Genomic DNA, 25,335 nt, shown 5'->3' with positions numbered 1-25,335 from the left:
GTCTAATTAGCATATTATGCTTTTATTATTATAGATAACATTGTTGAGTATTAAATATGTTCCAGGCATTGTGCAGAGTACTTAATACATACTTTTTCATCTTTATGTCAACATCAAGTGAATCCTATTTTAACCAACTTTCCCAAAGTTACAACATCCTTTTGTTTCTTATTGATTTCAGAGAGGAAAGGACAAGGAGAGAGAAATAGAAACATCAGTGATGAGAGAGAATCATTGATCAGTTGCCTCCTGCATGCCCTACACTGTGGATCAAGCCTGCAACCCAGGCATGTGCCCTGACTGAGAATCAAGTCATGACCTCCTGGTTCGTAGGTCGACAATCAACCACTGAACCATGCTGGCTGGGCCCAATGTTCACAGCTTTTTATATTGAAATCATTTTAGCCTTGCGGACAAATTGCAAAAATAGTACATAGAGTTTCCATATAGGGTTCACCCCTAATGTCAACATTTTAAATTATCATAGTTCTATTATTGAAACCAGGAAATTAACATTGACGCAATGCTATTGACTACTTTTCAGACTTTCCCCTCTCCCCCAATTTTGCTCTTTCATTCCAGCCCAGATACCACACTGCCTTTTCTGGGCATGACTCCTGAGTCCCTCCACTCTGTGAGGGCTTCTCAGGCTTTTCCTGTCTTCCGTGCCTCCCGTGACCTTGACTGTTTTGAAGAGTGCTGTCAGGTGTTTTGCAGCATGTCCCTCAGTGTGGTCTACCCAATGGTTTCTCGTAACTTGATGGAGGTTATGCATTTTTAGTGAGATGTCGCGCCCTCCTCGGTGAAACCTATCAAAGATGCACTTCTGATTTTTAATGAGAAAAAATGTAAAATGTGGTTGTGTGTGAGTGTGAGTGTGTGTGTGTGTACCTTCCCTGTGCCCACCCTCCTCTTCCCCTGCACATAAAGCAGAGATGCTGGAGGCCCTACCCCTTGGTCCTCCATGGTTATTGGTGGCTGTCACAGGTTGCCACTCACAAACAAAGTCTGAGCCTCAGAAGCTCCTGAGTGTTAACAGGAAGTAACCTGGAGCAGACAGGGTGAGGTCATGGTGCTACCAAGTGCAGGGAGGAAGGGCAGCTGGTCTCCCGAGACCCAGGACGGTGATGCCATCTCCTGGCCCACAATCATCCCCCTTCTTTCTGGATAAAAGGCCTTCGGAGGGCCGGGCTCAAAATCCTCCCTCCTCACAAATCCGCCTTCACCTTTGTTCCTTCTCCGACAGCTGTGCCAGGAGGCCCCGAGTTCTGCCAGCTTCTGCCGCAGGCAACCAGCAGACTCGGCCCTCCTGCCAGGGGGAGAATTTGCCACGTTAGCAAGTGAGATCCCCGTCACATCTGAGCAACGGGATATGTGTCCTGGTGACAGAACTGCGGATTTACTCTCCTGACCTCGTGCTGCGCCTTCCGTGCCCTCGGATGCGCTGGGCGGGCGGCTGCTCCCTGCCTTCTTATGAACCTGCCAGTCGGCATCAGGCGCCGGCAGACATCCTTGAGTGAACGGAGGAGTCAGCAGGCATTTGCAAAGCCTTTCTTCCACAGCCCCCTTCGAGCTGGGGGTCCTGAGCGGCTCAGGGCCTGACCCTCCCACTGAAAGAATACCTGAGGGTCCCAACCCATTATTCCAAGTCCTGGAGGGACTGGACTTACTCATGCATCTGACATATGCTTAACACGTGCCTGCTCTGAGCCAGGCCCCGCGCCGAGTGCCAGGGATGCCATCCTGAGCAGGAGGGCCATGGCCTTGTCCCCGAGAGTTCCCCACTGGTGCAGGCACAGGATAAGCAAGTGGGAAGTCCAAGTTCAACCCAGCATGTTGTGGTGTAGGCTTTGAGTGCTGTGGACGTTATAAAGGAGAAGATGAGGGCGTTTACAGAGCGGTAAAGTATGGATCTCCGAAAATAGCCAGGGAGCATCAGGGGACGCACAGAGTCCCGCGGAGAAAGCATGTAAAGGAACTGCACGGAACAGTGTCTTTCCATGTAGAATTTCATTGCGGGTGCAATGCGGTCAGTGATCAGTTCAGATTCAGAGCCGAAGGGAAAGGGTCTTTCTTTCCTGGCAACTTGTGCCACTTCCCATCAGGGGCCTCTCCTGTCCTCCTATAATTGTGCTTGTTATTCCCGTTATTGTTTCGTCTGCAGTGTCTGCTATTACTATTCCCCTCGCACGGCCTCCTCATTACGTTAATGCTATTTGCGGTGGGCTCGATGCTCTTTAATTATGATTCCTTTTATTTTACTTTTATTGGAAGGTCTTTCATTGGCTGCTTCCTTGGGTAGTTGGAAAAGCCACCTGGCATTTCCCGAGAGATCCAGCGCCTCCAATGACTGTGCTTTGGCACTGGCTCCTCAGATGGTGCATTTGGTTCTGAACTTGAGGCCCCAACCGGCAGCAGACACTGGGAACACCAGAGCCGTGCACGTGGGTACTGCGTAGTGAGCAGCTATTTGAAATGACAACTCCTGCTGCTAAGCAGCTGTCAGGGGAGGCCCAGAAATGGCACAACCATGGGAACCTAATGTTTCCTCTCCTTCTCCACCCTGTCCCATCTCTTTAAATGGGATGAGTTGAGACTGAGCTGGTTTTGGCTTCTACCTTGTTTCTGTGGAGCCATGAAAACAGAGACCAGGGACCTTTCCATTTTTCTCCTTTGAGCCTGCCAATGTGCCCACTACTCAGTCCTTTTTAGGGCTCCAACTCTCAACTCCAATTATAATTAGCATCATCACTGCTGACTTTTACTGAGTTCCTACTGCGTGCCAGCCACTGTACGAAGCAACTTCATATTTATTTTGTGAATGGCTGTTATCCTCTTTCATAGATGAGAACAGTGAAACACAGAGAGGTTCTGTAACTTGCCCAAGATCCCTCAGCTGTCCCTGGCCACTTTGGCTCCGTGGATAGAGCCTCAGCCCGTAGACTGAGGGGTCTCGGGTTCGATTCTGGTCAAGGGCACATACCTTAGTTGCAGGCTCCCTCCCTGGTCGGGACAACCAATTGATGAGTCTCCCTCACATCAATGTTTCTGTCTCTCTGCCTCTCCCCCTCTCTTCCACTCTTCCTAAAAATCAATGGGGAAAAATATCAACAACAAAAATCCCTCAGCTACTAACTGACCTTGTTAGCATTCACACCAGGCCTCCGGCCAGGACCCCTGATGCCAGCCCAGCCCTGAGGTTAACCTCGGAGGATATGAGACAGAAGGAAGATGTGCTTTGCACGCAGTATTTGTGCGGTCACACACTGGGATTTAGGTCGGAGCCCAAGACAAGTTTTTCAGGAGTGGAAACTAGGGTTCAGTAGGGAGCAAGTGCAGAGCCAGCATTTGAAAGAAGGTCTGCCTACCTTCAGAGCCTGCTGCTCTGAACTCCTCTGTCCCCACCCTCCTCAGCCAGGCATGTCCCATCACCTCCCACATCCCGTCGTCTGCCAGCTCCTGTTTCACGGACCTCCGACATGCTCTGCCATTTGCACTCTGTCTTCACAGCCACTGCCCTGTCCACGGGACCCCAGGTGGCATTCCTCCACCTCCGGCACCCTCCCAGGCTCTCAGGACCTGTCACTTCTCTCCTCAGGCAACTTCAGATGGAGGCCTGCCGCCATCCCCACGTCACAGGGCCCATTATCTGCTGCCCCCATGCGAGTCCAGGCCTGCAGCCTTTAAAACCTGGCTGCTCACGGCGTGGCTCATGCTTCTCCCGTTACCAAACAGAAATCACTTCCCGGGCTTCAATCAGGCAGCCCTCCCCCAAATTAAATTGCTTCCAGGGGTAGAAACGTTTTTTTCCTTTTTAAACTATGAGGTACGCCGCAGAGCAGCCTTAGAAAGCAGTGACTCTCCCAGGCACACACAGCCTCGACCTGTGGGACATAGAAAAACCTCCACATGGGAAGTGAAGGGGTCCTTACATAGGCCAGTTGGAAGGTTGATGGGAAAGAGGGTGCGCCACCCTGTCCTGTCTCTTTAAATGGGATGAGTTGAGCAATTTCCCCCTAATAACAACACTGATAGCAAAATCTTGTCTATAGACTCTGATCTATAGATTTCTTACTGTGTGCCAGGCTCAGTGTGTAGTACTCTACAAACATACTTCACTTCATCCTCAGAAAAACACTGTGGGGTGGTGTCCCAGGATTCTCATCCCATTTGAAAGGTTAAAAAATCGAGGCTGAGCGTAAAGTGTCTGTTGTCACACAGCTGGGGGAAGGGAAGGGGCCCTGGCAGGGTTGCTCAATGGTTGGAGCATCTTCCCATACACCAAAAGGTTGTGGGTAAATCCCCATCGATGTTTCCCTCTCGCAGAGATGTTTCTCTCTCTCTCGTCCTTTCTCTCTAAAATCAGAAAACATATCCTCAGGTGAGGAGTTAAAAAAAACAAAAAACAAAATTTAGGCAGCCTGACAGCAGTGAATAAACAGACCCTCCATGTGTTCCAGAAGCTTCCACTCGTGTGGACACCAATAATTTGCAAATTCGCCTCAATGCCTGAATCACAATGAGAATGAAAAGCTACTTCAGCCTGGACTGGAGCTGCAGAAAAAGCTTACTGTATACTCTGAAGAATTTAAATATTCATTATGTAATTAATGCGGTTCAGTCACACACACACAGACACACACACACACAAGGAAAAACACCTGAAGACTTTTTTAAAAACCGCTTAAGCACTTATCGATTGTGAACTTTTATAACTCTCGAAATGGAGGCGTCCCCGTATCTCTACAGGTATTTTAAATGAATTGAATTAATCATAGGCTTAAAAGTCTCTTGCGATCTTCGTTAACTTCCCTGGGTTTAATTAAAACATCTGTGCACTTTTAATTTATCGATTCATCCAACTCATATGTCATGTTTTTAACACACCCCAGCATGCTCTGCATCATTTTTAACCCGATTTCCACTTAACTAAAGCAATTAAATTCACCCCGGATTAATTAAAGCGTCTATACTTTCACGCTCAAGTCAGCGTGTGCTTCTTTCCCCACGTGGCCCCTGACTGTCATACATCTGACACACCTGATGAGGTTTTTGTCCTTCTAGAAATTCTTCCCTGAATCGCTTTCCCGCTTATTAATGTGCCATTTCACACAACGGGAGCGAGGAAGCCGGCGCACCCGCGCTCTGCCCCTGTCTGTCAGAGGCGCCCTTTGCTTTGCTCTCTTCACGGGGTCCTGCTGGATCCTGCCCCCACTGAGACCAGTTAGAGGTGGTAGACGCTGGAGTGTCTGAGTGTCCGAGTGGGAGCCATTCGGGTTGGAGGTGCCCATCGTGATCAGAATGGCTGGTGACCTTTGCATTTGTATTTGCATCATTATTCCTTAGTTCTGCTTTCCAACTTCTTCCTCCTACACAAGAAGTCTTTTACTGCTGTGCCCATTTAATAGGGAGGGAAAACTGAGGCTACCAAGGTCAACAGGCTTCTCTCTGGGGTGCATTGAGTCAGGGAGCTATCCAGATGGTGGCAAATGGTGCCCCCACCAGCTGTGCTTCACAGAGAAATTCCCTCGGCCATGTCAGCACTGGGCATATCCATCTTTCAGCTGTTTCCTTTTTTTTCAATCTGATAAGCCAAGGATTCTCTCTCATTATTACTTTTATCTATACTTAATTCCTAATGAAGCTGCGTGTCTTTTCATACTTTTAATGGCTGGCTATGTTTATGTTTCTATGTCCTCGACCCAGGTTGTCATTCCTCTGCCTTTCTATTGGTCAGAAAACACTCTTGTGTATTTCAGATATCAAACTTTATTCTGTAAGATGCGTTAAAATGTATTTCCTCCCAGTATCATTCATCTCTTAATTCTGGTTCTACGTCCTACAGAAGATCTAAACTTCATGTAATCAGCTCTGATCTTTCTTCTTTCTTCTTCCTTTCTAGAATGTATCTCTTCCTTACATATCCCCCTTCCCAAGAAAATAAAATTAGCTTTACTATTTTTTCTAATCGTTTTTGTAGGGTTTTTTCTAGTTACATCTTTAATGTATGTGGAATTGATTTTTTGAGTGTAGCATACAGCAGAGGGCAACTTGATTGTCTACCCAATGCGTTGCCAATAGCAGGAGCCTAGCAAGAAGTGAGACTCTCTTTCCTAACACTGCCTTGCTCAGCGCCCAGCGAGGTCCAGTCTGGAAAGACAGCAGGATGCCAGTTTTGGCTTCAACAACACGGAACTCTGTGTGTACCTCCATGACCCAAACATTACATCCTCAATTAATACTTCAGGGGCATCAAGGCACCTTTTTTTTTAAGATTTTTTAAAAGTATATTTTATTGATTTTTCTTACAGAGAGGAAGGGAAAGAGATAGAGAGCTAGAAATGTCAATGAGAGAGAAACATCGACCAGCTGCCTCTTGCACACCCCCTACCGGGGATGTGCCCGCAACCAATGTACATGCCCTTGACTGGAATCGAACCTGGGATCCTTCAGTCTGCAGACCTACGCTCTACCGCTGAGCCAAACCGGTTTCGGCAAGGCATCTTGATGTCTCCTCATTTTTCCCTCCCACCTAGCCCAGCTACTAACACCTATTAAGTTATTCATTAATATTATTCACTAACTGGGATGCAAGACAACCAATTGTTAGTGCTGTTTTGACAATTTACCTGGTAAATTAGGTTCAAATATTTCCAAGTCTCTTTTCCAAATGTGTTTTCAATCAGATTTCAAGCCATTTTTAAGAGAGGCATTATTTAAAATTCCCTCTGCCTGTATGATTAAGCCTCTTCCACCATTGCTGCGTTCCTTCAGATATTCTCTCTCTGCCGCAACCCCAAGTAGACAGGACTTGCCTTACTTAAAACAGCAGACATGAGTGGCTTGTCCTGTTACTTCCCACCAAGTAAATAACACTGATAACTCATCTCACCCCTTACAGGGAACTTGGGTGGAAGGAAAGTAATCTCTAGCTCGATCATTAAGATGAGCTTTCCACCATTTCGGTGGATCTAAATCATGTCATTATTTTTTTTTTTTTTTTGTCATCGGCCTGTTAGCTTGTCAGTCGTTAGTGACAACGGTAATTTATCTGTCTTCTGCTGGAGCCTCAGAGCTTCCATTTACCAGGTTCGGTGAAACAGGAATAGTCCCTTTGTACAAACATTTTAATTCATTTTAAGTAGAAGCTCCAATGCACAATGTTCTGCTCCTGAAAGCCTTTAGGAAGAGGAGAGAGGGGTGGGGGACATAAAACACTCCGCACGTGATTCCAGAACCATCTACTGTCCACAGCCAGGGAGGACTGGGGGAGGAACCTCTGAGCACTCTCTGATGCTCTTCTGTGGTGGTGTGTGTGTGTGTGTGTGTGTGTGTGTGTGTGTACGAACATTTGAGAACTATGACATTTTTCGTATTATTAACCCTTGAATTCCATTTGGAAATACAGGTTGAAATTCATGAGAAAACATTTGTTCGTGGAAAACCAGGTGACAGCTACTGTTTTGAGTGCTTGAGCACATGATCTCTCTTAACACTTCATCAACTCTGACAGTTGATATTTTGAAGGGGCCAGTGGGTCTCAGGGAAGCGCAGTAATCTTGCCAAAATCCCACAGTCAGTGATGGGCTAGGACTTGTACCCAGTTCTTCCTAGCTCCCAAACCCTTGCTCTTGCCACTTCTATTCCCCCATTATTGTTGGGCAAGGTGTGATGTCGAATTGTCTGTCCTCTAACCTGATATTTTAAAAATCATATAGGTTTCATGATAATTAAAGTATGAGAAGAGTTATTAATACAGGAGGCCTCCATTTCACATCCAGCCTCTGAAAAGAGATCTATTGTAGTCTGAGCCTTCTGTACTGGAATGCTTTGGGTTGAGTTATGTCTGAGCATGAACATTACCCGAGGAAAGGTCCTCTCCATGCAGGTCAGTTGAGCGACCACTGGGGGGCGCTCATCTGGCATTTGCACTCTCTGCCCTGATGACAATGGATTATTAGAGAGCTTCACTCCTCTTTAACCGGCCTTCTGCTTTTTAACGTGACATCAGCCGAGCCACTGAGTGCCCCACTTTCCAGAGAACATCACAGTGTTTTGCATATTTTACCACACTCCCGGTGAGCATGCTGCAAACATATTGAAGGAAGGCCGCATTTAGACGGGGGAGAACTCTCTGACCTGCCTATGCTCCTTTTTTTTCCTCCTGAGTAATTTAAATAGGTCACCTTTTAAATTTGATTTCCTAGGCACCTGATTTTAAATAAAACCCATTCTTACCTTCTAGACAATCCAAGTTATTTTTTTTCACTGCTTAGAGTGTATGCATTAGAGAAACCATTTCAATATAAATAAAGAAAATAATCCTAACTGTCTTTTATCAAGGAATAAAGACAATAATTATTTGCTCCTTATTTTCGATCCTCTCCCACCTCTCGGTGGAATATACCCTTGGTCATATGTCAGCTGTTCAGATGTTTTTGTTTTAGGTCATTTCCCCAGAAAAGGGGAAGGGGTTTGCTGCAGACATTTGTCTGTCCACATCTTTCATTACGGCTATGCGGTGCTTGCCCACAACCTTTCCACGTGGGAATCCCTGATTAGCAGAACACAGGAGGAAGGTTTCCTTAATCAAAACAACATTGAGGAGAGCAGCACCAGGAGGAAATCTGCCAGGATAAACCAAGGCCTGTCTTCCAGCAGTTTACAATGTCTTTGAGAAATCAGACCCTCACAGAGGAACACTAATCAAACCTAAACAGGAACATGACAGTAAGAGGGGGCTGATGGGGCGGGCGGGCGGGGCCGTTGACTAGGGAGTGATCTGATTTCATGCACAATCGCTTCGTGGGATGGAGAGACCACTCAGCACATGTTGCATTCTTGGACCCTTTGCATTGCAAATCCCAGGGAGACCAGGATGTAGTATGACATCTCTGATGGTCATTTCTGAAGGTCTCTAAATGCCAGGTCCAGAGCCCAGAGCCGTGTCCCCGTTTTAGGCTCACAGAGAAGCCAGGTTGGAAATTTAGATTCTTTATAAACCGATCGGAGGTGAGACATTCAAAGCGTGAAGGCAACCACTGCAGTCCCACTCTCCGTCTCTAAAAGGGCAGAATTGGAACAACTGGGTGAAAACTGTTGGCATTTTCCTACCAGACAGTCCTTGCTGGCTTTCGACCTTCTTCCCATCAACAGCTGCCAGAGGGTCCCGGCTGAGACAGGAACTGCTCACGACATCACGGCTCCAGCCTGCCCTCCCCTTCCTGGTTTCTGCAATAGCTCAGGCACACTTATCCTTATATTTGACCACACTCTGCCCGCTTGGAGCTAGCTGCAATTATTTCTTCCTGGTCTAGACAAGGAAACTGAGGCGTAGAGAGATGGTGGCACAACTGTGGTCCATCCCCCTTCCTTTCTAGGGAACATAAACGTATCAGGAATAGGAATCAACTAATCCGAGGGAGAAGGAATCCGCAAAGAGGGTTCTCAACCCAAAAGCCAACAGCAGCAGCACGAGAGTCCATACAGCTTAGCGAGGGGTGCAGCTTCAAGTCCGACTTCCAACCGGCTCAGTGACTTCAGCCACCTGACTCTGAGCCTCAAACAGGACCCTGAATCTAGCTTCCGCCTTGCAGAGGGATTATGATGATAAGGATGATATTAAAAGTAATTGCACATAAAGCGTTCTGTGCTCAGCCTGGCAATGAATTGGCAGTGACCACTGCTATCAGTAGCATTTTTGCGGTGGTGGTGCTGGTGGTGGTGATGGTTATTGATCGTTTGAAGATGCCTCTGCACCTCCCCAGCCAGCATCCTGGCCTGGATCATGGCGAGCTCAGCTGAAACGCCAGGCAGGCTCCACCTCCTGAGACCAACGGGGCCCTTCGGGCGCTGACCCCCATGACCCATGCTCTGTCTCTGGTTTTGCAGCCGCTTGCCCTGTGCTGTGCAGCGGGAACGGACAGTACTCCAAAGGGACTTGCCAGTGCTACAGCGGCTGGAAGGGTGCCGAGTGCGATGTGCCCATGAATCAGTGCATCGACCCCTCCTGCGGGGGCCACGGCTCCTGCATTGATGGGACCTGCGTCTGCTCTGCTGGCTACAAAGGGGAGCACTGTGAGGAAGGTGAGCTCTGTGGGGTGGACTGGGTTGGGCTGGTGGGGGACAGGTGGGGAGGGGGGATGCAGGCCCTGGACCTTGGCTCACCAGCCCAGTCCCAGGCTTCACACTCTGCAAAGGCAAAGTCAACATTTTGCACAGAAAACATCAAACACTTTGGCTTTGATGGACTTACTTGTTTTTAATAACTTGACGTTTGCCCTAGCCCAGTGGTCAGCAAACTCATTAGTCAACAGAGCCAAATATCAACAGTACGACAATTGAAATTTCTTTTGAGAGCCAAATTTTTTAAACTTAAACTATATAGGTAGGTACATTGTTATTAACTTAATTAGGGTACTCCTAAGCTGACGTTTGCTAAAACTCAAGGGGCCAAAGAGCCACATGTGGCTCGCGAGCCACAGTTTGCTGACCACTGCCCTAGCCGGTTTGACTCAGTGTTTATAGAGTGTTGGCCTGCGGACAGAAGGATCCCGGGTCCCATTCCAGTCAAGGGCACGTACCTCAGTTGCAGGCTCCTCCCTGCCTCGGGCCCAGGGCACATGCGGGAGGCAACCAATCTATATTTGATATTTCTCTGTTTTTCCCTCTCTCTTCCACTCTCTCTAAAAATCAATGGGAAAATATCCTCAGGGGAGGATTTAACAAAACTTGAAGCTTTGTTTTCCAATCACATTTTACATTCAGTATAACTTTTTATTCATTTCAGGTGTTAGATGGACTCTTAAGTAGTAGAAGACAGAGGCTTGTGGAATAGTTCTGGAAGGAATGTGTGGTTTTTCTTCATGTTAATTCTCTCCTGTTCACCTTCTCCCTTTTCCCCCTCTTTAAATTGCTTCCTCGGCCTTTGTCTTCTGTCTTCTCTTTCCCACTGTCTTTCCTCCTCCCCTTCCTGCTTCTTTTCTTCCTCCCCCTGTCTTCCTCCCTCATTTATTTTGCTTTATTTAAAGAGCTCTGCATGGGGACTTCCTAAACCTACCCGGAAAAGAAGACACAAAATCCTTAGTCCCCGCTCCCAGTCTTCCAGTCTTCCCCGAAGCTGTTCCTGGTAAACTAAGACCCATGTACTAGTGTATGCCTGTGCAGATACCTCTGAAAAGCCAGTACCACTAGAAAGCAGTCAGGCCTGAAAGACCACGGGTGTCCCTGTCACTTAGAATCACCCTGTAGGGGAAATTGTCCAGGTTCCCTACCATGGCAGAGCCCGGGGACAGTGGTGGGTGTGCGGTGGAAGCGCTTGCAGTTCCTGGCCAAGAGCTCACTGGGGCACACGGGGAAGTGACCTCTAACACTGTGGGTAAACGTCAGGAGGTGCCATAAACAGACTCCAGCCTTACATATCTTGAACAGAGACCAGGAGAAAGAGCGCCTCAGAGCCACTCTGACTAGTCCTGGGGACTCTGCTTAGTTTTTTCAGAAGAGTTAGTTGGTGCCAAGGTGTTGGGAGCCCCTGTGGTACCTGTAAGGCAAGGGAGCTCAGCCCAGCTGCCTCTAGCGCCCTGCTCTGTGTGTGCCCTTCTAGAGCGTGGTCTCTCTGGTTGTCCATCTAATGCTTCTCCCATGGAGAGAGCAAGTGCAATTGCCAGGGAGGTAAAACCCTAGGTCCTCTCCACCCCTCACCTCCTCCCCTACCTTTGAATCGGTTTAGTGGCTCTTCCAGCTGAGCACACATTCTCTAAGTCTATCTCTCAGTGAAACATTCCCGCACATCTCAAACCACCATTTTTTCTCCCACGTTCCCTATGAAAAAGGAATTGTCAGCTCACCCAACAGCTAAGGGGGAAAGGGAAGCCCCAGCCTACTTCATGGGTAACAGCTAAAGATGTCCGGGGGACCACCCAGGATGTCCCTACAGGAAAGATCCCGCTGGACACCCTGTGCCTGTGTTCTCTCTCAGCTGCTGGCTGCCAAGGTGGTCAGGAGGGACCTCAGGTGCTAGGAAGTTCTCAGATGCAAGTGAACCCATTGTCCCATTCCATTAACTTACGGATCTCCAGGCTTCTCTACAAAATCACCAACTATTACAGCCCTCACCACAAATTAATGATGGTGGCTCAGCCTTCGAGACACACACAGACGCTCCCTCTGTGAGATCTCCCATTTCACCGTTTTTAGATCTATGGCTGCAGAGAGTCGGCTCCCATGACATTCTTCTTCTAAGGTCGTTCTAATACATCAGTGGTAATGCCCTTAATGGGGCCCAGAAGTCTGACCCCCAGATCTTCACTTGTTCAACTCGATAGATGCTTTTTCCCTGTTGTAAAAGGTAGCCTCCCTCTGTCTGCAGCATAAAACCAAATTGGGAGTAGGGATGGAGGAAGTACTGATCTAATAACCCTGCTTGAGGGGTCAAAGTTCTTAGAGATAAATGGACCGCGGGAGGCAGAGCTGCACTCCCTGAAAACAGGGAGAGGCCAATAATGTGACCAGAAGGTGAAAGCCGCCTCTTGCATACATCCTTTGGAGAGGAAAGTGCGAGAGCTATGACATTGCCCACCTTAGAATTTTTTCCCTCCAGTACAGATTGTGCATATCTAAGTGGAATTTCAAATGATTCCTCAAATTCCCCGCTCTCCCGACCAGTCTTACTTAAATGCCCAGAATGAATTAAGCATCCAACAAAACAAGGAAACCACTCGGATCATTACAAAGGAATGAAATCTCATCTATTGATTTCTCCTCCCCAAAAAGAATGAGCCGAGTGATTCATATGCTGTTTTCAAAATGGGAAATGGGATCAGAACGTCTGGATCAGCACTTTTTTTCCTCCCATTTAGCTTTTTTATTTCTGATATTCATCATAGTCATAACGTTCAAACAATTTACCTGAAACGGCCGTGGCAATGAAATCAATAGTTGCCATCCTCCATTTTTGCTGCATAAACATTGTTTTACTATTAACACATTTGCCCAAGGAAATGAAAGGACGGATTCGCGAGGTCTCTTGCGATGATGTCTGGGGGAGTGGGGAGGTGATGGGTGAGGAATTGACATGTTAGTTTATGTCAGCCATGTTTTCATGTCAGTTTCACGGTTGAGTCATTTTTCAATGACATTTAACTTCATAAATGTAATTCATGGTTCTTCGGGGGTTTATAGCACTTATTGTTTGTGAAACTCCTTGACCTCCTTTCTTATCTTCAGGGATGGAACTTGCATTCACAACCCTTTTTCGTCAAACCTACAGAGGGCTCAAGACTAAATGAGTTCTAATGATCTCAGCTGCCGGGGGGCTGGTGGTGGAAGGCACATGGCACTTAGCTGGGAAAGGCCACTGTCCCCCTTTTAAGTATAACGCTGTTTCTATTTATAAAGCTTCGTACCATGCCATCGTCCCTCCCGCCTGCTAAAGACTCTGAGGACGTGGCCACAAGACCCTCTTCTGAAATTGGAACCAACTTTAAAATTCATAGGGAAACTGCCCCTCTTAAAATCCACACTTAGTTATTCCATCAGCTGCTATAATTATATAGCACAATGGGGCATATTTACTGGTATCCTGACCAGAGAAAGGGTTAGCTCATATTTCTAGATGTAATAAATGGCTCTTTTTATGACATACCAGTCCTGGCTAATAAATCTCAGTGGATTTTCTTCCTTCCTACATACCATAATTCAGGATAAAGAAGGGTGAGCTCATTTATCTGGAAGGGGAAAAAAAATGTCATTTTATTTATTTTTTGTATATTACTTTTGATTTCATCCTTTGAAGGAAAGGATTGGAATATAGTATTTTAGTTTTTTGAAAGCTCCGTGCTCTTGGCACCTCCCCAAACGTTTTAAGTGGGTAATTATAAATGAAGGATAATTTTAGAGGCACATAGCACATGTGGTGTTTTTGTGTACATTTCAATTTTGCTATGTTAGAAATGGGGTCAGAATAAAAACTACAACTCAGGGATTTTCTTTTTCTAGGAGAGGATGGAAAACATGGATTCTGAATGAATTCGTTTATATTTTACAGATCCCAAGTTGCAGAGCATTCTTCCTCAAAGCAAGAAGTCATTAACACCATTTTTCTTATCAGTCTTTCACACTGGAAATTCGTACCATTAACAACAAATGCTTATAGCAACATCTGTCATTCATTCTTACATGTAGCAACTGTGTATTGAACACCTACTATATTCCTTTAACACGTGGTAGACAGAGACAACAAAGGCATTACACAACCTTTTTGTAAATGTCTTCTGTGTAGTCAAATGTTTCATTCATTTACATACAGATGTCCACCACCATCCTGAATGGAGCAGATTTGAAGGTATCAGAAAGGGTTCATTTCACCAGGAGTTATAATCCCCAAGACAATTAATTCAACATTAAAGTAATTATAACATCGTCAGAACAGCTTCAGCTAGTAGTAAATCACTCAAATTCACCTGTCTGAGAGTGTATACCTGATTTTTAAAAAAATAAATAACAAAATAATGGAAGCTTCTGTTTCCCCATGGCTCAAATAGTTTCATAGTGATTTCCATAAATAATATCTTCCTGAAAATATCCTAATGGAATCCCAAGAAACACCTCTTAATACTGAAAATGCTTGTTTTTGCTTCAAGGGAGAGGTGCTTTTTGGAAACTTCATAGAATTTTGCGACTTCTAACAAATCGAAGTTCCTCAAGTCTGATGTCCACATGGCATGGATAAGCTGAATATTGTAATATTTAGAGCTAATGTACACCATTTTAAAATGCATCATTATAGTGTTTACCATAAGAAAGAAAAAAGGCACTGTCCTACAAAAAGCTGGGACCTCAAGAGGTTGTTCTCTCGGTGTCATGGTGAACTATTCCCAGGCCAAGAACCTTGCATGTTTTAATCCTGGCTTTGGGCAAGGAGAGAAAATGAAAATCTTCTCTGAGAATCTGAACACAAGATGGCATGCACACACTGGAGGGAAGGAATTACACGACCCGTATGGTCCAAGTCACTTCAAGAGGAAAATTGGAAGAGGTCTCAAGCTAGCTGTGCCCGCCAGGTGAAGGCAGAAGCAAATGATTTCATCTAGGCCAACAGGCCTGATTTCCAAGCTGTTAAAAATGTAGGAAATATATGTCTTGGTCAAATAAGGAAATGATTTTTCTGATCTAAAAGTAACATAGGGCTCCCTGTGAGATCATCCATCATTTGCCATTCAAACTCCATGTCCTACAAAGCTCTCTTTTCCAAATTCCTAGGAATACCTAGTCTTCTTCTAAGTTGACCATCCTTGGCGAGCTGGATGTCTAAGTTTGGGATCGCATTCTCGTGCACAAAGTCCATCCTCAAGAATTGCCTTTGCAGTTCACTCCTCTTCTCACTTTGAGTTGATTTCAGAATAATAATCTTCAGCTTACCCACTAGATAGATATCCACTCTCATTACTGAGATGGCCAAACAATCAGAGCATGAAATTGACAAGAACAACAGAATCTAACCAATAAGTAGTTCAATTGGCTGTCTAGTGGAAGGTCAGTGCCACAGCTGAGATTCACCCCTCCAGTCCACTCACGATTCTCTGTGGGGAGGTTACCCCCATTGGATTATTTCCACACCTGACCTCAATTCTTCTAACCTGCACATCTACTAACTCCTTCAATAGGTGTGTGCTCAGAAAATGAAAATTCACTTTCAGCTCAGCCTAAGCGGCACAGTTTAGAAAGTCAGTCATTTATGAATTGTATTAACCTTCTTTTTTAGTCTTTTGTTGCCTTCTGAAGTTAAGTATGAGTGAAGCCAGAATGAGCCTCTCTACTTTTCTCTCCAATAATAAGGGGTGATTTGGTTTGGCAATACCACACACACAGGTATTACCATATTCATGTTCCATGCTTAGAAGCTCTCTCTGATAGGTTCCACTAAGGCACCAATGTTTATAAATGCAAGCTTCTAAAGGTTGAATGGCACGCCTCTATATCTGATTCCTCCTAATTCTGCTTGAGAAAGTCCCTTTTTTCTCTCACATTCTCTTCAAGTTTGAGAGTTAGTGTTTTGACAAATAACAAGTCTTGAATTCTTTAAGGGACCACGTCAGTATTACCTTGCTATTCCATTTGCTTGCAAGGGGATAGGAACTGGTGAGCCACTGGAGCATTCAGCTACTATCTGGTGTCTCATGGCCCACCCCCATGAGTGATGATATTTTCCTCTTCGTCTTTTCCAGTTGACTGCTTGGACCCCACCTGCTCCAGCCATGGAGTCTGTGTGAATGGAGAATGCCTTTGCAGCCCTGGCTGGGGTGGTCTGAACTGTGAGCTGGCGAGGGTCCAGTGCCCAGACCAGTGCAGCGGGCACGGCACCTACCTCCCCGACACGGGCCTCTGCACCTGCGATCCCAACTGGATGGGTCCCGACTGCTCCGTTGGTAAGCCGTGAGGTTTTCTGCTCCCTTTCCCCAACAGGCGTGCCCTGTGTCCTCCCGTGAGCCCACATGCATGGGCACCTGCTCCTCATGCTCAGCTGGGGACACAGGGCCTGTGGTCCCTGGACCTTGGTCTCCTAACTCTCTTCTCCTCCATCCTGAAGTCAGTGATCCTTGAGAAACGAAAAAAGCCACTGCAGAGGTGCTCGTACCTCATTGGTCCATCCCCGCAAAGGGATGAGGGGCCCGGAGGGATGCTCCCGTTTGCATTACAAATTTCCTTCTGTGTGCTCCCTAAAGGTACCAGGAAGCCACAAAGAACAATTCCGTCCCGGGCAAGCTCAATGGAACATCCTATAAAACAGCAAAGAGGCTCCCTCAGGTGCAGCGAGAACCTGCTATAAAGCTCCGCAGGGCTCCCGCGGCGGGCACATAATGAAGTTGTGCTGTACACTTTATTTTCCCAAAATTAAGAGCGTGTGTCTTACCTCCCAAGTGACCTTACAATGGAGTGGTTCAAGCCAGCCCTAGCCTGCCTGGGTAGGGTTCCCCTCACATTGACAAGAGCCCATCCAAGCAAGTGCTCATGGTCCTGCCCCCTTCCTACGATAGGAGGCAGCTGTCAGATTGCCAGGCAATCAGGGAGGGAATCTGTGCGGAGCTTTGCTGGCCGAAGGTGGGAAGGAAATGAATATTTCATTGCCAGCAGCAAAAGAGAAGGGCCCGTTAAAATGGGCTGTTTTGGAAGCCACGTGAGTCTGGCTTCAGCTCCGATGCTGGTGGTCTGGGCCAAATCCTACAAAGGATGAGGGGAGGGGAGCCCCAGTGGCGGCAAGGCCCACTATACTGATGGCATGCTGGGTGACCCTCCCCCGTGGTCTGATTTCCCCTCCTGGGCCCCACGAGCCACCCCCAACCCCCGTAGTCTGTCCTGAGGATGAATGTCCGGCACGTGCTTGTCCTCGCGTGAGAGGTCTGAAACGCCAGAGAGTGCATATCTGTCTGTCTGTCTTCTCCCCAAGCACAAAAGACTTTGAGCTCCTTTGAGAAAGAGGCTGTGTAAACGCAGCCCAGCTCCAGGGTCCTCATTGCTACAAGGTGCAGGAACAGCTTCACTATGTGGCCCCCAATGGGCCTTTGGTGGGTTCAGGCTTTCCGGGGGGACAGTGACCCAGCCGGCTAAGGAGTCAGGATTCCCAGGTCTCTTCTCAGGGGGGCACCTCCCAGGGAACTCCGCCAGACTGGATGGCCACGCCAGCTGTCCTTCGGTGGCCTCGGCCCCACAGCAGTGGTTCTCTCTGGTGAGCATCCAGCCCACCTGAAAGACGTGTTAGCACAGATTCTCTGACCCACTCCCCATTTCTCATTCAGCGGGTCCAACTTGAAGCCTAGGTCCCCAGGGGGCCGTGCTGCTGCTGGGCCAGAGAGCCGCTGCTCTGGACAATCCGTAACAATGTACTCGTCCCAGGGTGGCAGAGTGCTGGGCCATAGGGCCTCCGCCAGGACCCCGGGCCAGGTGCGTGGTCTGGCCTCCCACGGAGGGTGTCGCCAGGGTGGTGCTGAGCTGTAATCATTGTTTTTCTTCCAGAAGTGTGCTCAGTAGACTGTGGCACTCACGGCGTCTGCATCGGGGGAGCCTGCCGCTGTGAAGAGGGCTGGACAGGCGCCGCTTGTGACCAACGCGTGTGCCACCCCCGCTGCATTGAGCACGGGACCTGTAAAGATGGCAAATGTGAATGCCGAGAGGGCTGGAATGGTGAACACTGCACCATTGGTAGGCAAACGGCAGGCACCGAAACAGGCACATATTGCTTTATTTTCATAAATCGTAGATCGATAGTGATGGTCGTGCATTGCAACCGGCTGTTCCTTCAGGGACACAAGTGCTCTCCAACCTTCTCACTGCCTCTCCAGATCCCCATGGGGTGGCAAAGAGAAAAGTATTTCCCAAATTTGCAATTGGGAGCAAAGGGACCAAATTAGAAGATCCATCCAAATTACTGATCTTGGGGAGGGGAAATGCACATGCATGGGAAATGGTCAGGGCTTGGAGAGTCAAGCTCCCCAGTGACGGTGGTCTGCCTGTCACCTTTTTTCTGATGTTCGCCCAGCTGGCTGGGTCCCTGGCTCTCTGCTTGCTGGCAACAATTGAACTATTTATTTTAGACAAGGCGGGATGCAGGCAGGTTCCCAGGTTTCCTGGGTAGCCGAGGAGCACTGTAATCGGTTTGAGCATCCTCTTGCTGTCCCTAGACAAGGCTTCCTCCGGGGCCCGTCACCACCACCACCACTGAATGTCTCCTCTGGTCCCATTTCATTCCCACTCGGCCCCCTCTCTGTATACACTTCAGACTGAGAGGGTTTTTAAAGATCATTTCCTTTGTTGAGAAGTAATAGTTCTTAAGTTTTTTTTGTTTTTGTTTTTGTTGTTTTGTGTGTGTTTTGTTTTTTTTGAGGGTTGTTTGGTTTTTGTTACTCTTTCTGTTTGAGTGGGAAAACACTTGATTTACTGTCCCTTTAATTGAGGAGGAGGAAGTCAAAGCTCTGGTTTTCCATCTCTCAGTCAGTTGAGCTCCCCTACATTTTACCTCCAGTTTTCAGCTTTGCTGTTTTATCAAGTCAGGTCCGGGGTTCATGTCATGCCAAGCTGGCTAATTCACTTGCTTGCATGAAAACGCTCAGAGATGTCTCCAGCCAAACTCCTGCCTTGCCCCCTTGAGTTCTAGGTGTCACGTTGGGGGCCCTCTTCTCTGTCCCACCCCAAAACCCTAGTCATAGGTTGTCCACTTGGAGTGAGAGACGGGGGTGAGGAGCTTGTCCAGGGCTGACTCGTGAGGCCAGACTCAGTTTCCCATGCTGTACATTTGGGCGCTCAGGCAGAGGTAACACACACTCTGCATTAGACTTCCCTGTTCCGTCTAATTGGACATCCAGGGGCAGCAGGCCGATCAGGCCACAGCCATAGCACTGGGACCCTGCCGGGACAGCCTGTTGACAGTGAATTGTTTTTGCAATCTCTCAATGATGCTTCAGACCCTGCTCCCCTTGTGGCCACTTTCATCTTCAGCTCCCTGTGGAGTCAGGGGGAGAATTGAGAAGACTTTTGGGGAACAGTTTGAGATTCTAACTAATAGCTTCCACTGTCAGGGATCTTCCCCGAGATATATTTTTGCATGCCCACTGTGATTTAAATACTTCCCAGTTCTCCATACCTCTATTGCCTCTGGTCTTCCCTTCCCCACCCCCCACCCCCCGAAAAAAAGAGCTCTTCTCTCCCCCCCACCCCACCCCCACCCCCCAGTAATCTTTAGGTAGAAATCTACTTTCTCTCCATCCACACAACCCAACTTCCCCTCCCCGTGGCTCTCCTCTTCCCACATCTGCCGAGGATTTAGCGTCACACAGGGATGCCTGTTGGCTCTCTCCTCCCTACCACCCTCTCTACTCTGGGAATAGCTCACAGGAGGGCAACCCAGATGGATCAGAGCAAGCCATGGCCTGCTGCCTGTTGTTCTATGCTTTTTGAGCTAAGAATAGCTTTTACATTTATTATTAGCATTGAAAAAAATGTTAATATCTTCTTGCACTTGACAGTTACATGAAATTCAAATTTCAGTGTCCATAAACAAATGTTATTAGTAGACAGCCACACCCACTCGTGGATGTACTGTCAGTTTCCACAGGTGTTGCTGTGTTGCTGTGTTGAATGATGGTCTACAAAGCCATTTGTTATCTGGTCCTTTGCAGGAAAAAAAGGGGGGGGAAGGGGGAAAAAAAAGGCCAATCCTGAATTAGAGAGTCACACAATTCTTAATGGAGAAAGGGAGGTGGGTCAGCGTTTGCATGAGGAGAAGGACCCCTGTTGTGGCTTGAAGGACATCAGGGGCCGAGAGAAAGGAGAAGGTGCTGGTATCAGCACGTGGAGTGGAGAGAAAACTAGCATTGAGGTGAAGCGTCTCTGGGGCCTTTGGAAATGAGATGGGAAGATGACTCAGTAGAACAGTGTTTCCCAAAGTGTGGTACTCATGCCCCGGGGGAACGGGAAGAGTTTGGTGGGGATATGCACTGCACTGTGCTTAGCTGCGCCTAATTCTACGTTCTCATGAGTATGAGGGGTACTCAGCGTTACGAAAATTATAGAAGGGGCACACATATGTCAAAAGTTTGGGAAACACTGCAGTAGAAAATTGTGAGGACATAGCCAGTAGAGAACACAGAGATGTCTCATTCTGGCTAGCCCTCTGGTGGGATGAATCGGCAAAAGGTGTTTCTGATGCTTGAAATGTTTGGTTCAAGATTCACATATCCGTGCACTAAGATACGTGAGTTCTTGAGAGACATAAGAGAAAATGCAAATTTATATGCCACGTTAAGCTCCCAAAATGAAGAGAGCCGTGATCCGGGCAAGTCTCTTGTTCAGAACAGTGATCTCTCGTGACTTTATGAGTTACTTACAACTGTGTAATTTTCAAAGATCTTTGTCACCAAGTCTCTTCTTATGAGAAATTAGAGCTCTCTGGTTTCATTTGTAGGACAGATGCTGTCTCCTCAGAGTTGTGTTCCCTGGTGTTTGAAAAAAAAAGGGGGGGGGGGGTTGCCAGGCATACCTTGATTGCTGAGACTTGCTATTCAGAATCTAGAGATGTTTGTATGCGCATAATTGCTTCCTTTGCTTGCCCACCTCTGGCCCCAGAGCTGTTGCATGGAGTTTTCATCTTTTATTTTGAGCAGACACTCCTGTCCATTCATTTTAAGCAAATGCCACAATTTACAAGCACAGAGAAAGGAAAGAGGGGCTCCTTGGTCCGCTCCAAGCAGAACCTCAAATGCTGTATTTTGAAAATAGAAATAGATAAGAATGAAGTGGCACCTAATCTGCAAACAGTGTACTGGGGGATTTGGGGTAAGGGGGCGCACTGGATGGCTATGGTTGGGGAAATTCAGTTGCCTTTGGCCTATTTTCAGAAGGTCCTAGGGAGGCTGTTTGCTTGCATCACTGCCAAATGTCCACTGAATAACTCCCATCAGCACTTGTGGATCAGATTTATTTTGCTGAAGGAAACAACCATAGATAGGGGAGGGGAGGCGAGGGAGGAAGGATGAGGGTAAAACCATAGACTGCTAATACAATAGGGTAGAGTCACTGGGATATAGTCATGTTTAGCCAAACGCACTTCTGGAAGTTTTTCAACCAAATCGTATTTTTCATATTTGGAAATTGGGTATATATCACTAGAGATTAAATATAAGGAATTCCATTTCGATGGTAACCATTAGAGCTAAGTTATTGGTAGCCTGGATTCTACCGAGCAACAATTCTTTTATTACTTCTTCTAACAAGTTAAATACAAGGCATGGCTAAAAGTTACAGAATTGCATAAAGAAGAAATAAGCTTTGAATCCAAATCAAGCACAATTCATGTATATCTTTGCAGTATATTAGCATTATTTGGATAGGCTGCGTTTATTCTTATGAATAAATCAGAAAGCACATTGTGTGGGTAGAATAGCTTTATTCTAAAATGGGTTGTTTTTTCTATAACCTGCCACTACCACCACCACCACCCCTTATTAATACAGGGGATTTAACTGCAGAAGGCCATGCAAGGCTATTGCACCAGGGTATAAAGGAACCAAAGAATAGGTCAAAAATCACTACCAACTATGGTAAACTGGGATAAGCGTCCCTTGGATTATAAAGAAATAGAATAGACGTTAGTGTGTTTTGTGCTCGAAATGCTCGGGCAAAACGGGGAGAAACCGACAATCGTGTTGCCATTGAATGCCAGGAGGAAAGCTAATTATCTCCTGAATGTGGACTGTCCAGACATCCATTCTGAATAATACAACCTCACACACGCATAGAATAAATCCACCAATGCTAGGCACCGACCCTCGGTGAACTGTTGGGTAACTGGGCAGCGAGTAATGTCTGTCATGGTTGTTTCAACTTGTTTACTTTGTCTGTGTGGGCCTGACCTCCAGGTGCTTTTCAGAATCAGGAGGACTCTGTTTCTAGGACCGCGTGAGGCTGAGTGACCTGCCCATGTGCCACAAGTCAGAAAAGTTTTCTCTTGCCTCTGCCACCCGGGGCCCTTCTATTTTTCCTCTTTAATTGATTGGGGAAAGAAATAGGTTCTTGTGATGTTAATAAGGAAAATGAGTCTTTACCCAAGGTAGAACCAGCGTGAGAGGATCTGATGCACTGATGAAGTGATTGTCATCTAAAGTAGACAGGTCACAGTCCAAGAGGGAGAGAGCTTCAGAACTATGGGGAACGGGTTGGGAAGAAAACGGCTGTCAAAATTAACCAACTTCAGACCGCTTGTGCATCGCAGTCCAGCTTCATTCCATGTTACGGAAACTTTCTTCTTAAAGCTATTATCCTTGAACATTTGTGCTTTTGTGATTCTGCGCTGAGATCAAATTGAGATGAAATTAACCACTGTGGAAGGGAGGCCTCCTTACCACCAGGTCTGCGGAAGCAGCTAATTCTCTAATTGGTAAATTAGCCCATTCCTCTGGGGGCCCTGACTTGGAGCCTGTCCTAGGAGATTCATCTTTTTTTGAAGTAAAACCCTAAAGTGGTGGTCTTTCATGTTAAAATTATAAACAAATGCTTAGCAAAGAATAAAAGATGTTCCACTTCTGATTTGTCCCCCCCCCCCTTACCCCAGGCCCCCACAATTTGGCTGAAATGTGAGCCTTTTTATTGAAGAACAATAGCCATGTGCTCAGAAGTTCTCGCTGAATCTGGGTCAGGCGGTCCGCATAGGTTTCTTACCCAAACCCAGAACAAGGGCCAGGAGGTAGATTTTCACGACCCTGCAAATGGTGAGCTACATGTAAAGGGAAACTGCCTCACCAGCAGTGAGAGTCTCATCGCTGAGAGTGCTGTCTTTCTTGGCCTAGATGTTGAAGAGGGGTGTTCAGCATCCATCAGAAGGTAGACTAGTTAGACACAATTCTTGCCCTAACTTTTGTTGATTTCAGAGAGGAAAGGAGAGGGAGAGAGAGATAGAAACACCAATAATGAGAAAGAAGTATTGATTGGCTGCCTCCTGCATGCACCACACTGGGGATCCAGCCCGAAACTCGAGCATGTGCCCTGACCAGGAATTAATCTGACTTCCTGGTTCATAGGTTGATGTTCAACCACTGAGCCACACCAGCCGGGCTCTTGCCCTAACTTGATGGGCAAGTTAGGATGGAAACTTTGATTGCAATGTGTCCTATGTGATTTTAAAATATCTGCCCATGTAATGACCACCCATCAGAAAGCATAAGAAGGGAAGAAGATTTGGCATCTTAGTCCTATCAGATGACAGTGATTTGGAGCATCCATTGACCCAAGCCCTTCATGTTTCAGAGGATCCATTGATGCACTAACTTGTAGCCCATAGTGACAAGGCCAGACCCAAGAAGCACAAAGGTTGGTATTACTGACTTTGCTCAAAGAACTAAAAACAGAAAATCCATAAGAGAAAGTTAGCATGAGGAACATTTCAGACTCAAAGGTAACATATAAGAGTCACAGCTGTTGAAAAAAAAAAAATGGGATGCACTGCCCTAGTGTGTGTGGCAAGCTGTCACTTCCAAGACTATGATACTGGATCCCACAATATGAACTCAAGACTTTACATAAAAAGGAAAGGGAAGCCAAATGGGCCCTGGAGATCTGAGCTCCCTTTGATATTCGTGGCATGCAATGCTTTCTGTTAATGTACAGGTATATGTTATTGAGTATGTATTTAGGGCTTTTAAAAATAAGCATTAAGAAAAACTGTAATTCGTTCATCACATTCATGATTCTACTGGTGTTATTGCTGAGGGATGTGGCAAAAGTGGGTAGCAGTGTTAGACCCAAAAAACTTTAAATAAAAAGATTAAGTAAAGGAAAGTTCAGATATTGTAAATATTACAAATGCGATATGTAATTGACTGAATTTAGAACTCATGTGGATGAGATCTCTAAGTTCCTGTCCACATGTCCAGAATTTTATTGCTGGAGGATCACAAATGAGCTGTTCTAGCACAATCAGATCTTCTGGTAGAGCAGGAAAGTTTTCCTGCTCAACTCTGTAATATACACTAGACATTAAAGCAGGGGTCTTCAAACTACGGCCCGCGGGCCACATGCGGCCCGCAGAGGAGTCTGATCCGGCCCGCCAAGTTTTTTGGGCAGTGAGCGCAGCCGAGGTGTTACAGTAGGAATTAGTAGTTCATATAGTCCGGCCCTCCAGCTCTCTGAGGGACCGTGATCTGGCCCCCACTTTAAAAAGTTTGAGGACCCCTGCATTAAAGGGTAGATTGAGCAGAGGGCTGGCTAAGCTGGTGATGTGTTGTTGGATTGTTGAAGATAATGGTGCTTTGCTGTTAGTCTGTCTGCTCATCTTCGCTCCCATCTATATCGGGTTTATTTAGGGTGTTTTTGGTGAAAGGTGTTCTTACATAGTTTGAATAACCAGGCTCCACGTCATCCATTTATGTCTGTGTTTGTTAAAAGAGGAGGATGGTATTAAAGTAGGGGCTCGTCTATCTGTGTCCACTGTGCAAGTGTGATAATGAAGTGCTCAAGACAGAGGCTTTTGTGTGCATCTTCCCTTGGTCAAATCTAAGCAAGTTTCCTAAAGTCTATGTGCCTCGGTTTCTTTGTCTGTAAAATGGGAATACTAAAGCTACCAACCTCATTGGGTTATATGTAAAGTACTTGGCACAGTGTCCACCATACAATAAGAGCCAAATAAATGTGCGCTGATGTCATCATCATCACCGTCACCATCACATCATTATTTAGTACCAGTGGAAGAAACTAAAAGGCAAGGGAGAATTATCAAACTAAATTCTCATTAAGACATTTCTACTACTTTCGACCTCCCTTTGACCTCTCTGCCTCCCATCCATCAGGCAGTTT

The 25,335-nt window shown here is 46.6% G+C and overlaps 1 protein-coding gene across 4 annotated transcripts in view; it reads left to right on the top strand.

Moving 5' to 3' along the window:
* TENM2 (teneurin transmembrane protein 2) overlaps positions 1-25,335 on the top strand; it is a gene marked incomplete at its 5' end in the record, with an annotated part of 1,050,472 nt that overhangs the window by 907,451 nt on the left and 117,686 nt on the right. For 3 of the 4 annotated variants that reach the window (XM_084884004.1, XM_084884005.1, XM_084884007.1), the window contains 3 exons: positions 9,892-10,086; positions 16,224-16,424; positions 18,010-18,195. In XM_084884004.1, the coding sequence (XP_084740130.1) occupies positions 9,892-10,086; positions 16,224-16,424; positions 18,010-18,195 (582 nt within the window). The remainder of the gene's footprint in view (positions 1-9,891; positions 10,087-16,223; positions 16,425-18,009; positions 18,196-25,335) is intronic. The other variant, XM_084884006.1, reaches the window with a different exon arrangement.

The sequence above is a fragment of the Pipistrellus hanaki genome, assembly GCF_964339955.1.
Source record: "Pipistrellus hanaki genome assembly, chromosome: 5".
Lineage (NCBI taxonomy): Eukaryota > Metazoa > Chordata > Mammalia > Chiroptera > Vespertilionidae > Pipistrellus > Pipistrellus hanaki.
The sequence above is the reverse complement of the archived record's forward strand: the minus strand, read 5'-3'. Positions and strand labels throughout refer to the sequence as shown.